The sequence below is a fragment of the Mobula birostris genome, chromosome 5, assembly GCF_030028105.1.
Source record: "Mobula birostris isolate sMobBir1 chromosome 5, sMobBir1.hap1, whole genome shotgun sequence".
In the NCBI taxonomy this organism is placed as follows: domain Eukaryota; kingdom Metazoa; phylum Chordata; class Chondrichthyes; order Myliobatiformes; family Myliobatidae; genus Mobula; species Mobula birostris.
Window position 1 is genome coordinate 117,365,458 of NC_092374.1, and position 14,061 is coordinate 117,379,518.

A 14,061-nucleotide genomic window follows, 5' to 3' on the forward strand; every position below is an offset into this window, starting at 1 on the left:
CTAGCATCTGACTCCTGCCCTTCCCTCTCCTGACTGTTACACACTTATCTGTCCCCCGAGGCCCCGGTGTGTCTACCTGCCTCGTGCTCCTATCTATGACCTCCTCACTCTCCCTGACCAGACGAAGGTCAATGAGCTGCATCCCCAGTTTCCCTAAGGAGTTGCAGCTTGACACTCCTGGTGCACATGTAGCCTTTTGGGAGGCTTATCCGAGCACAGAACACTGACCTGACACACATACATCCTATCTGTATTCTTCACAGGCAACCTACCTCGCCTTGACCCGTTATCACTGAAGCCCCATTGAACAAAAGCTCTCCTACTCTGTCTCCCTCTACTCCATCACCCACTCCTCTACTACCCGGTCAATACAGCTGTCTCCTTTTAAACTCTTCTCACTCATAAACTCTTCTCGCTTTGCTAACTGGTTGATGTCCACCCGTTTGCACAGTTATGCCTCGATCAAATTGCTGAAGAAATATGATAGAATATTGAGGTAGAGTTGTGTTTTTGTAGTGTTTTCACTTAAAAACACTTCTGTAGGTATTACATAATGAAACAAATGAGACTTCTGGTCATATAAATCACAAAATTGTCTTACATAAGCAAGACAGTTTGGACAATCATTTGTTATGACACTTACCTGCCTAGAACTCTTAAGCATAATTATTTAAAATTGTTCTGCAATGCACTATGTGTAGAATTGTAGGTTTAATGGAGTACCCATAATGTAAGGCAAAACAATGTTAATAATTCAGGTGTAAACTTGGTTTGGGCTAAGTGCCAAGTACTTCAACCACTTTCTGTGCCCCAGTGAGAACCAATTTAACAAAGGAATCATTTTGGGTGTTTCAGATATCAGCATGTGCCAATGATTCTAGTTTTGAAAGTTTTACAAGGTCTTTTTTTATGACAGGCAGGTGTATAATGGACTAGATTGCGTTTGACCAGGCCCATGTTTTGTGTTTGCATCCTCTGGGTTACGTCTCCATAAAATCCTCTAAATTCACTGGTGTGATAAACAAACATGATCTTCTTCCAGGTCAGCATTGCTGACACCAAGGCCCAAGTCATTGTCATTTGGCTATGTTGGGCTGGACACATCACTTGCATTCACAAAACAGACTGAAGGAGATTACCAAGCATTCAGTAAAAAAAGCATTCAAGGATGTGTTTATTAAAGAGGTGCAGCATCACCAATTATTCCTGGCACTTCTCTAACTAGAGATGGCATTAAAAGCCTGGAAGCCAGGCATTAGGGAAATACACAAACCTCTAATAAGTAGCAGACACTGTGCATCACAACGAAAACTACCCATCCATCTACTCTAGCATCCACCTCCTACCCCATCTGTGGAGTCATTTGCAATTCCCACGTTGACCTCATTCGCCACATTAGAATTCTTAAAACGAGATGTGAGTCATCCTCAACCTGAGGGGCTTTCTACACAGAAGAAAACAAGTCTTTACATTTTCTTGATATCCACTGTATTAAATGCCTCCATTTCATGACACTCTTACCAGACTGAGCATGTCACTAAAAGCGACTAGACCTCAGAGAGCAGAACATAAGACTTTATCCACAGCACTAGACTCAGTTCAATTAAAAATAAGTGTTCAAAAAAAATCAAACTGAATACAGAATAAATGTAAAGACACATTAAACAGCTGCAAATAAATCTTAGAAGGGCAAATATAAAATTAAATAAAGTAAAACAAAATATATTTTCATCAATGCAAACACGAGGAATTCTGCAGATGCTGGGAATTCAAGCAACTTTGATGTGTGTTGTTTATATTTTCATCAAATTATCTTTTTATTGAAGGTTGCCAAATCTGTTCAAATGATCAGGGTTTGTGCACCAGCTGTAACGGATATAAAGCTAAAAGACCAGATGCAACATATGAACAGCTCTATATAATCTGGAACAGCCAATCGACTCAATGGTGCATTTGGTTTCAGTCTGGGAGGTCAATGTTGTATTGTTGTATTGCTTTGCCACAGAAGTTGAAAGTGTGCTGAATATCAGATGGGAGATAGCTGGTGGCTCTCCACACAGAAGCTTCACAGATTTGAAGGGGAAACTTTGAAATATTCTATTTAATTGAAATGTATAACCTTTGTGAACTTACTTACATATTTGGACTACCAAATACTTAAATTCTGAAGTATTCCATATTCATGTTCCTAAAGCAACTCCTCCTACCTCAAGATTGCTTCCATTCAGGTGGATCCTTGATATCGTACTGCCTTGAGTGGTGATATCTGCCCAATAAATACATTGGTCCCCATAATCAAAATCAATTGCATGAACATTATTCAACCCCTGTAAAGTAACAAAAAAAAACATTGGCCTTGTGTTTGAACATTTAAAATGCCAGGAACAAACAGTACTAGAAAAGATCCTTTACCTGTTTTAATAACGTGTAGTTGAATCCATCTATACTCATTTTTCGTATTTCATGTCGGTCAGCAAAAATTAAAAATGGTTCCTCATCTGAAAAAAACACAAAAAAGAATCTTCACTAAGGCATGCAATTTTAATAGCCATAAGGTGGATTTAATGTTTGCATTCTTTACGAAAATATTTCTCCCAATTCTGATTTGAATTTGTTTATTTACTTTGGATAATCCTTATAATGCATGTTCTTTAGTATACTTATTCAAATCCTAACCTTTCCTCTATGAATAATCCAAAGCTGAAAAAAAGAGAAAATATTGACAACCAGAACACTTGGATTGGAATGAATGTCCTTGTTATTGATTGACACATATGCTCATTTTCAATTGTCTAATTTCATTCTTTTGTGAATCCTCGCTACTGTTGATTCAATACTTCATACTTTAATACTTTATTGTTGCCAAACAATTGATACTAGAGCGTACAATCATCACAGTGATATTTGATTCTGTGCTTCGTGCTCCCTGGAGTACAAATTGATAGTAAATATAGTAAAAATGTAAATTATAAATCATAAATAGAAAAGGGAAAGTAAGGTAATGCAGAAAAACCGAAAGGCAGGTCCAGATATTTGGAGGGTACGGCCCAGATCCGGGTCTGTTCCGGGTTAACCATATTCTCAAATCTCAAACATATTCTAAATAAAACACGAGGATGTAAGCAAAATTAAGCCAAAAATATAACTAATTAATATTCGTATTGTTCGTTCCTCAGATTTCACACTAAACTGCGAACTGTGTACCACAGAAGGTAATTTTCCTGTCTTATTGGTGATCCAACCTAATTCCTATGAAAGGTGATCTATTTATCAGCTCTCTCCCATTGTTTAGAGTCAGCTTTTATGAATCATTAATTCTTCAAAGAAGCTTATTATATTTTTCATCTTTAATAATCTGTCATGGAATTTATTCCTAATGTCTTAATAGTTCAGGAAATATATTTATTTTGATATTATTTTAATGTCATTGAAAAGCATTACTGGAATCATCTTCAACTTTTCATTATAATATTTATGTATATTAACATTCCTCACTGGCAGCTTTTTTACTTGACAACAGAATTTCAGAATTGTTTTGTTTTGCTCTGTTCCTTCCTATGATTAGATCCATGTTATGGGCATCAAAATAAATGTAACATTCAGGTATGTTCCAACTAACATGACAATATGTATTATCTTAAACATGCAACCGTTTTCTTTTCTTCTGGCTATGCTTCCCTGCACTCTATTCACATTTCAGTTACTTCACTGGGTTAGCTGGACCCATGAATTCATTTCAATTCCAGGATTCATAGGCTAAATTGATAATTCAGTTTCATTTATTATATATGTTAGTTTCCCTGAAATATTCCGCAGCACAGAAGGCAATGTTTTCAAAATATTAAATTTCTAATTTGATTTATCCAAGAAACAATATGAGCCGACTGATGGTTGGGGAAGTAAACTGTGAAGAGAACATATTGTATGGAGCCAACAAAGAATGTAGATGAGATAATTTATTGTACAAGAAGTGGGTTACAATATGGAGTAGTGTAGAATTAACAACACAGTTGAAAGCAATAGGTAATAATTTCACAGATTAATTACCATCTATTTATTTATATGCCATTGACTAATGAATGGGATTCAGAATGATTTTGATGTATTGTATATCACAGAAAAGCTTCTCCCTGCGCCTTCAGACGCATCAGGTGGCAACCTTGTTGTTCCTTTAGCATTTGTCTGTTTTACAAAGCCAAGTTGCTAGCTTGACAATCAACCCAGCATAGGTGGAGTACAGGTAAGGAGCTGGCAGATTCAAAGCTGATACCTCTTGCTCCGAAGACTGGGTATAGATACCCCTTCACTCTGAGATTAAACATACCTTATGGTGAGTGTAAAAAATGTTCACAATATTGACATGAGATTCTGTAGATACTGGAGATTTTCAGCAACACTCACAAAATGCTGGAGGAAATCAGCAGGTCAGGCAGCATCTATGGTGGGAAATGAATAGCTGACATTTCAGAGGGAGACCTTTATCGAACTCTGTGGTGCCATAAATCAGGGGTCTATACATCTTTATCAGGTGTCTTGATGAAGGGTCTTGGCATGAAGGCTATACAGTTTAATTCCCTCCATAGATGCTGACTAACCTGTTGAGTTCCTCCAGAATTTTGCGTGTGTTTCATAAGATTGATTATGAAGATGACAGTATAGCCTTATGAAAAAAGACAAACTGGAGGGACCTATATAGTTTGAAGTATAAAAGTTATCTCATTGGAGGGCTTTGTGCATTGGGTGGTGCAATAAAATCCCTTGTTAGAGAAGTAGAATGAAAATTATGCAGTAGAAATTTGTCCTTGGTTGCCACATCATATGCATGTTTACCTCAATTTTGAATTCCAGTGATCTTCAATCAAGCCAAATGTGGAAAGACAGTATAGTGAACAGCGATAGTTTTGGCACTTACTTAGCACGGGCAGCAAAAAACTAATTTCTAAAACTCAATATTAGAATAAAACAATTAGGAATGAGATGATGAGAGATTACTTCACTCAGAACATGATGGATATTTCAAATTCTCCACTTCAGACAATGTGGATGCTCAGTCATTGAATTATTGAAAAGCATAGGATATCAGGATCCGGAACAGATAAAAGAGAATTGGGGATTATACAGGAAGTGCTAATGGAAATTTTCATCCATGATTTAATTGAATGTGGAATTGGTTTGAATAGTCTTGAGACTCCACCTTCCTGTTGTCATTTCTTATGCTTATGTAGAATTGCAAGCTCATAGTGCATAGATTTTAATTTAACAAACACAGCAAACAATAAACTGGTTAAAATAAATGTTCAACTTTCACCGTTGTGACATAAAAGAGTAATCCACTCATAAGTTATATAATACTAAATGTAACATAACAGTCATACACTTAGAAGCATTTCTCAACTGCTCTTCATTTCATGTTTAAAGTTACAAGTTAGAACAGTTTTCTTTTATATTATTCAGCAGATTCAATGGAATTCCTCAGAGATCGTTGTAAAAATTCCATTTTATATGAGACAAAGACCATGTTTTCAAATGCTCTCTAAAAGCTCTGCTTGAAGTATTATACACAATCACAATGAGAAAATTAATATACTTATTCTTACCACCTTCTTAACTCTAACAAGCATTTCGAGAAAACATCTCATTATTTTCCCCAATCAAAGTCCTGAATGAAATGAAAATTATTGGAATAATGTTCAGTATCTCCATCATGAAAGGCCACAGCAAAATTACAACATGTTTTTCAATGAGTGAATTTATAGATTGGAATTGCACTGTGGAACATTAATACTAATTCCTTTTAAAACCCATATTTCATAAATGAACCTTTAACAAAATGTTAATGTGCAAGATGCTAATTTAATACAATGCATTTTCAGTTCACTAGGTTTTGCTTCCTTTATATCATATTTCATACCTTACATCTCTTGTGAGTCTCCATAGACTTTAATGCAGGGAGGAATAAATAGAAAATCATACCTGATAAAACTTTGCAGCTATTGGGATTATCTGCTCGTATTTCATAACCTTCAGCACACAAACACTTGTAGGTTCCATAAGTATTGATGCATTGCTGGCTACAGGGAAAGCTGGTTGCACATTCATCAATGTCAATACAGGTTTTGCCATCATCTTTCAGTCTGAATCCAGGCCAGCATTTGCACTGAAAAATACAAATCATTAACAAAATTACCATCATCAGCAATTCCTTTGAAGACCAGCACTTGTAATCTATTTACTGTATCACCGTCAGTTAAAATATAGAGAAAAGAGAGAAATTGCCTTTAAACTCACGAGAGAGCATAGGGCATTAACTTTTTGCTGTTGATATTTCTCTAGCAGGCAATTTCTTTTTTATAAGGTTGAGTTGCTAGCTCGACACTCAACCCAGCACGGATGGAAAGCATGACAGGGAAGCCTTCGCTCCGAAGTCCGGCATTGATGCCTCTATGCCACCAGCCGGCATAGTTAAAATATAATCTATATAAAACTATTCAAAATAAAAGACTCTGAACATTGCTACTTCTAGGAAGTAAGATTTATCTATTAAGTAAGCACTTAAAAGATTCAAGCAAATCATATTGTGAATAATAAGACTGCACCAACTTAATAGAGATAAAACAAACCTAAATATTTAAATACAGAAGATGGCTCATTCCATATATTTTGATCCAGAGAAATTTAGTGCAACTTCCAAACATAGTTTCTTAAGTCTATGGCTAAGAAACTATGAGCCAGTTTCTACCTGCAAAGCAGGAGGCTTGTCTTGTGTACCATTACTGTTTTACCAAACCAGTCACATAGTTGGTTAAGTGAGCTGACAAGTAAAGATAGCTAAGACATTGGCTCTAAAGAACTTAAAATTAGATGTAGATAAAAGAATAATTTAAACAAAAACATACTCAACTAGACATGCTTATTTTTAATTATTCTGCACAATAATTTATCCCTGTTTATCCCTTCCCACCCCTCATCATTGTCCATTTTGCTTTTCCAAGCTGTTCAGTCCTTTTTACAAGGCCATTCTGAGGACTGTTGCCTAAGGATGTCCAGCAGAAGACAATGTATCACTGGTCTCATGTTCTTGAACTCTGCAACCCAGTATTAGCAGGACTTTGCGTCTTATTGTTTTGAGGCCAAGTCTGAAGACAATACAAAGATAGGTGGAGGGGCAGGTAGTGCTGAGGAAGTAGGGAGTCCGCAGAAGGGCTTGGACAGATTGTGAGAATGGCAAAAAAGTGACAAATGCAATATAGTGTAGGGAAATGGAAGTGTATGGTCAAGCACTTTGGTGTAAAGAATAAAGCATAGACAATTTTCTAAATGGGGAGAAAATTCAAAAATCAGAGTGGCAAAGGATTTCTTAATGGTTAACTTGCAGATCGAGTCTGTGGAAAGGAAGACAAATGCAATGTTAGCATTTATTTCAAGAGGACAAGAATACAAAAGCAAGGATGCAATGCTGAAGCTTTATAAGGCACTGGTCAGACCACATGGAGTATTGTGATCAGTTTTGGGCCCCTTATCTAAAAGATGTAACATTGGAGAGGGCCCAGGGGAGGTTCATGAGAAAGATACTGAGAATAAACGGGTTAACTTATGAGAAGTGAATAGTAGCTCTGGGCCTGTATTCTTTGGAGTTTAGAGGAAAGAGAGGAAATCTCATTGAAATCTATTGAATATTGAAAGGTCTCGATTGAGTAGATTGGTGAGGATGTTTCCTAAAGCAGGTGAGTCTTGGACCAGAGGGCACAACTTCATAATAGAGGGATGTCCATTTAGAATGGAGATAAAAAGGAATTTCTTTTGTTAGAGAATGGTGAAATTCATTGTGCAATTCTTTGCCACAGACAGCTGTGGAGGCCAGCTTATTGAGTATATTGAAAGCAGAGGTTGATAGTTACTTGGCTTTTAAAAACGCAAACACGACGAATTCTGCAGATGCTGGAAATTCAAGCAACACACATCAAAGTTGCTGGTGAACGCAGCAGGCCAGGCAGCATCTCTAGAAAGAGGTACAGTCGACGTTTCAGGCCGAGACCCTTCATCAGGACGAAGGGTCTCGGCCTGAAACGTCAACTGTACCTCTTCTTAGAGATGCTGCCTGGCCTGCTGTGTTCACCAGCAACTTTGATGTGAGTTACTTGGTTTGTCTGGGCATCAAAGTTATGGGTAGATGGGCAGGAGGATAGGGTTGAGAGGGATAATAAATCAGTCACAATGGAATGGTGGAGTAACTTGATATGCCAAGTGGCCTAATTCTGCTCCTATGTCTTATTGGTTACACTTTCCACACCCTCACCTTCCTGAAGTGCAGCTTTTATAGAGGCAGATACAACATTGAGAAGGATTAACAGTGGTACTCCCAGCAGGATATTTTCTTCAGATAGAAATTCAAAAACTTGGAAACAGTTTCAGGATAAAGCTGATATTTTTGTGCAGAGCAATGATTCTGTAAGTGGGCAATATTGCCCCCATCACTAGGGTCGTTGGATGATTGTAAGTGGGCTATTATGATAAGGGGAGAGCTGGGGCATTCGGTAGCAAGCAGTGGGGGCTGAGGGATTACAGGCTTAACTTAAGAAATGAATAAGTTATTAAAAGCATTTGATCCTCAGTGCTTTGCACTTGAATACAATGATCAAATCATCTGATCTCTTGATAATACGTTTGTACATCGATCTCGTAGACTTTGCACAAAGAACACTATAGCTGTAGAAAAGCAATGTCACACTTCTGTATGAGGCATATCATGAGAAACCTGGACTGAAGAAATTGTGTCATTTGTGGGCTTGGCCCATGCATTATTGCCATTCACTACTGTAACAGAGTGTTTGCTAGTATGATTCCAATACTCTAATCACTCAGTGATTCAATTCCAGTGAATTTGAGTATGCATTCAAACAGAGTAAAGTTCAGAATCTGCCCTTTTGAACGTCTTGACCTCATTCCACTAGCTCACGGCCCAACCATGATATTGCTGCCTCATTTTATGTAGCTTCAGGCAGTGAGCCAGGTTTTGCCTGAACTATGATGATGTCATAAATTTTCTCTTTATTGATCGCAGTGCTTGAGGTTGGTCTTAAACAATAGGTGATTGACCATTGTCATCAATCCATAATGAAAGCAGCAGAAGGAGACTAAACATAAAAGAATTATAGACAGTATCTGAAATGATGCAATTCTGAGGCTTTAGAAGGCATTGGTTAAATCAACTGCATTTGGAATATTGTGAGAATTTTGGGCCCTTTATCTAAGAAAGAATGGAGAAAGTCCAGAAGAAGTTCACAAGAGTGATTTCAGGAATGAGAGGGTTAATACATGAGAAATGTTTGATGGCTCTGGGCCTGTACTTGCAAGAGTTTAGAAGAATGAGGAGGGATCTCATTGAAAACAATTGAATATTGAAAAGTCTGGATGGAGTGGATGTGGAAAGGATGTTTCCTATAATGGGAGAGTTTAGGTCCCGCGGGCAAAACCTCATAATAGAGGGATGTCCATTTAGAACAGAGATGAAGAAAAATTTCTTTAGCCAGAGGATGGTGAATCTGTGGAATTCTTTGTCTCAGATAGCTGTGCAGGCCAATTCATTGGATTTATTTATGGTGGATGTTATTAATTAATCAGAATCTTGATTTTTGATTATTGAGAGTATTGAAGGTTATAGAAACATAGAAACATAGAAAATAGGTGCAGGAGTAGGCTATTCGGCCCTTCGAGCCTGCACCGCCATTTATTATGATCATGGCTGATCATCCAACTCAGAACCCCGCCCCAGCCTTCCCTCCATACCCCCTGACCCCCGTAGCCACAAGGGCCATATCTAACTCCCTCTTAAATATAGCCAATGTAATGGCCTCAACTGCTTCCTGTGGCAGAGAATTCCACAGATTCACCACTCTTTGAGTGAAGAAGTTTTTCCTAATCTCGGTCCTAAAAGGCTTCCCCTTTATCCTCAAACTGTGACCCCCTCGTTCTGGACTTCCCTAACATCGGGAACAATCTTCCTGCATCTAGCCTGTCCAATCCCTTTAGGATTTTATACGTTTCAATCAGATCCCCCCTCAATCTTCTAAATTCCAACAAGTACAAGCCCAGTTCATCCAGTCTTTCTTCATATGAAAGTCCTGCCATCCCAGGAATCAATCTGGTGAACCTTCTTTGTACTCCCTCTATGACAAGGATGTCTTTCCTCAGATTAGGGGACCAAAACTGCACACAATACTCCAGGTGTGGTCTCACCAAGGCCTTGTACAACTGCAGTAGTACCTCCCTGCTCCTGTACTCAAATCCTCTCGCTATAAATGCCAGCATACCATTCGCCTTTTTCACCACCTGCTGTACCTGCATGCCCACTTTCAATGACTGGTGTATAATGACACCCAGGTCTCGTTGCACCTCCCCTTTTCCTAATCGGCCACCATTCAGATAATAATCTGTTTTTCCTATTTTTGCTACCAAAGTGGATAACTTCACATTTATCCACATTAAATTGCATCTGCCATGAATTTGCCCACTCACCCAACCTATCCAAGTCACTCTGCATCCTCTTAGCATCCTCCTCACAGCTAACACTGCCACCCAGCTTCGTGTCATCTGCAAACTTGGAGATGCTGCATTTAATTCCCTCATCCAAGTCATTAATATATATTGTAAACAACTGGGGTCCCAGCACTGAGCCTTGCAGTACCCCACTAGTCACCGCCTGCCATTCTGAAAAGGTCCCGTTTATTCCCACTCTTTGCTTCCTGTCTGCTAACCAATTCTCCATCCACATCAATACCTTACCCCCAATACCATGTGCTTTAAGTTTGCACACTAATCTCCTGTGTGGGACCTCGTCAAAAGCCTTTTGAAAATCCAAATATACCACATCCACTGGTTCTCCCCTATCCACTCTACTAGTTACATCCTCAAAAAATTCAATGAGATTCGTCGGACATGATTTTCCTTTCACAAATCCATGCTGACTTTGTCCGATGACTTCACCGCTTTCCAAATGTGCTGTTATCACATCTTTGATAACTGACTCCAGCAGTTTCCCCACCACTGACGTTAGGTTAACCGGTCTATAATTCCCCGGTTTCTCTCTCCCTCCTTTTTTAAAAAGTGGGGTTACATTAGCCACCCTCCAATCCTCAGGAACTAGTCCAGAATCTAACGAGTTTTGAAAAATTATCACTAATGCATCCACTATTTCTTGGGCTACTTCCTTAAGCACTCTAGGATGCAGACCATCTGGCCCTGGGGATTTATCTGCCTTCAATCCCTTCCATTTACCTCACACCACTTCCCTACTAACAAGTATTTCGCTCAGTTCCTCCATCTCACTGGACCCTCTGTCCCCTACTATTTCTGGAAGATTATTTATGTCCTCCTTAGTGAAGACAAAACCAAAGTAATTATTCAATTGGTCTGCCATGTCCTTGCTCCCCATAATCAATTCACCTGTTTCTGTCTGTAGGGGACCTACATTTGTCTTTACCAGTCTTTTCCTTTTTACATACCTATAAAAGCTTTTACAGTCAGTTATGGGGAGAAGGCAGTAGAATGGGGTTGAGGGGGATAGTAAATCAGCTATGTTGGAATAACTGAATAGACTTGATGGGCCAAATGGCCTAAATCTGCTCCTACGTCTTAAGGTCTGATTGTCTAAATATGGATTTATCCAGCACCAAGCAATCACCAGCAGCCAAAGTGTCTGTTGTGTGACAAAGTTTTTTTCAAATGAGGTAATGAAACAATCCAGGCTCCTTGAACATTTGAAGATGATATACTCTGATAAAACAAGAACTTGGCTTATTTTAAGTCATTACATGAAAACTTTCAGAAATGAAAAGCACTTCAAAACATGTTTGCCAGCACTTCATACAACATTTCATTGCTTATTGCTAAATCTAGAAAGCATCATGCAACTGGAGAAGAACTGATTCCGCCAGCAGTAAGAAAGGTTCCAAGTACAGTTTTGCAAAAGTCACCAGACCAAGTAATTATAGCTATTCTACTCAGCAACAACTCTGTAAACTGACAAATAGATAAAATGTCTGACAATGTTGAAGACGCATTGTGCAACATACTTAAGACGACAGAATTTGATCTGCAGTTGGATGAGTCAACTTTGCCAGTCAACAAATCTTTGCTTCTTGGTTATGTTTGCTTCATAACAAATTAAAATATGGTTCAAGAGTTGTTGTTTGCCAGGGCGAATAGAAACAGCTATGAATGTGGAATCAATATTTCAGGTTGTTGAGCAATTTTTCAAAGAAAGATTCATTCCACTCACCAGCATTCTTGCTTGTGCAACTGAGGGGGTGCTGCGAATGACATAACACCACTGTGGGGTTGTTACTTTCTTGAAAAAAGCTGTACTTAACATATTTACCATTCACTGTACAATTCAGAGACAACATCTCGTCACTAAAAAACTGTGATCGGCTGCACAAATCATTAAATATTGTTATAGTGGTATATAAAATCATGTTCAATATTCTTAATTCTCAACAATTTCAAGAGATTTTTATTGAGAATGATGAGCAGTTTGAATGCTTGCTTTTGCAGACAGAAGTCAGATGGATCTCAAAAGGAAATTGCCTGAGAAACTTTTATGTGTTTATTGAAACAGTGATAAAATTAATGGAAGTCTTAAATGCTTCTTTCAGTAATCAACTCAAGAATATTCTGCATGACATTGCTTATTTGTCAAAATTATTTACACAGTTTAATGAAATCAATCTTCAATTGCAAGAAAATGACATAAATCTTATCAAAGTCTAATCAGTTGTCTCCACATTTCTGTCCAAGTTAACCCTAGTTAAGAGCAACATTGGCAATTGTGACCTTTTCCAATTTTTGAGCCTTCTTGAGTTAGAAGTGTAAGAAAGAATACCAGATGATGATCTTAAAGTACTCTGTGCCCATCAGAGTGAGCTCCATAAAGACATGTCAAAGAGATGTCAGGCTCTTATCTCGATCCAAAGTCCACACAGGATAATAAATTAATTCCTCAACACTTGTAATGAGGAATTAATAGGAAGGATAGAGGAAGAAATGACCTTACTACAAAATGACTTTGAGCTAAAGCCAAGGTTCAAAACATCTTATCAAGCAGATAGAAATCTCTGAATGCTATCCTGTAATACGGAAAAAGGTCAAGATGTTCTTTATCGCCTTTCCAGCATCACATTTAGTGGATCACGGTTTCAGTGCAGTTGCTCAACTTCTTTTTAAAGTAATGAAACAGACTGCAAGTCACTGAACGCAGGGATAACTTCTCATTGACATTAGGCCTAATGTTGAGAAGCTGATATTACTAAAACAAGCCCATACATCTCAGTGAAAGATGAAAAAACAATGAATAGTTGGATTGTTAATATATATCCTAAAATTGCTCATATGACCTTTGTACACATATATGTGTATATATGTCAGATGAATAACCTACATATAGACAACCTACTGAAACAATGAAGCAACAATGTTGGTGAAACGCAAACAACTGTCCTGACGCAGGGTCTCGGCCTGAAACGTCGACTGCACCTCTTCCTAGAGATGCTGCCTGGCCTGCTGCGTTCACCAGCAACTTTGATGTGTGTTGAATGTTGGTGAAAATTGTTTTTACAGCAATTAAATAAAGAGATAATTTTATTTGTAGCTCTACATAGGTTTGATTGATTTTTGTAATTATTTGTCACTGCTCTGAACCTACAGTTCCTATGTCGCTTCACTGGGCATCATAAATTAAAATTCTTTATAGTTTTTAAGTGATGGCCAGAAAGGGAGACGGGGCACTGGGGATGTGGTCAGGGAGCCAAGAAGGCCGTAACCCAAATAAATTTGGGAACAACTGTTGGAGAGGGTAATAAATCTTTGGAATTAAGTACCTCAAAGGGCAGTGGATGCTCTAATGGTATGCATTCTAGGTTGAGATAGAAATATTCTTGGATACTAAAAAAAACTAAATGATTAGAAGACTGCGCAACAGTATTTTCTGACATTGCATCTGCCAGTGTTATTGAACAGTGAAGCAGGGTTAAGCAGCCATATTGTCTAGTCTTATTGTGTTTTTTT

At 38.1% G+C, this 14,061-nt stretch overlaps 1 protein-coding gene across 1 annotated transcript in view; it reads right to left on the reverse strand.

The window, feature by feature from the left end:
• The window catches only part of LOC140197951 (low-density lipoprotein receptor-related protein 1-like), a 2,495,129-nt gene that overhangs the window by 236,115 nt on the left and 2,244,953 nt on the right, over window positions 1–14,061 (reverse strand). Inside the window, exons 57-59 of the mRNA XM_072258609.1 lie at window positions 5,974–6,157; window positions 2,413–2,498; window positions 2,208–2,327 (exon numbers count right to left, since the gene is read on the reverse strand). Of these exons, the coding sequence (XP_072114710.1) occupies window positions 2,208–2,327; window positions 2,413–2,498; window positions 5,974–6,157 (390 nt within the window). The remainder of the gene's footprint in view (window positions 1–2,207; window positions 2,328–2,412; window positions 2,499–5,973; window positions 6,158–14,061) is intronic.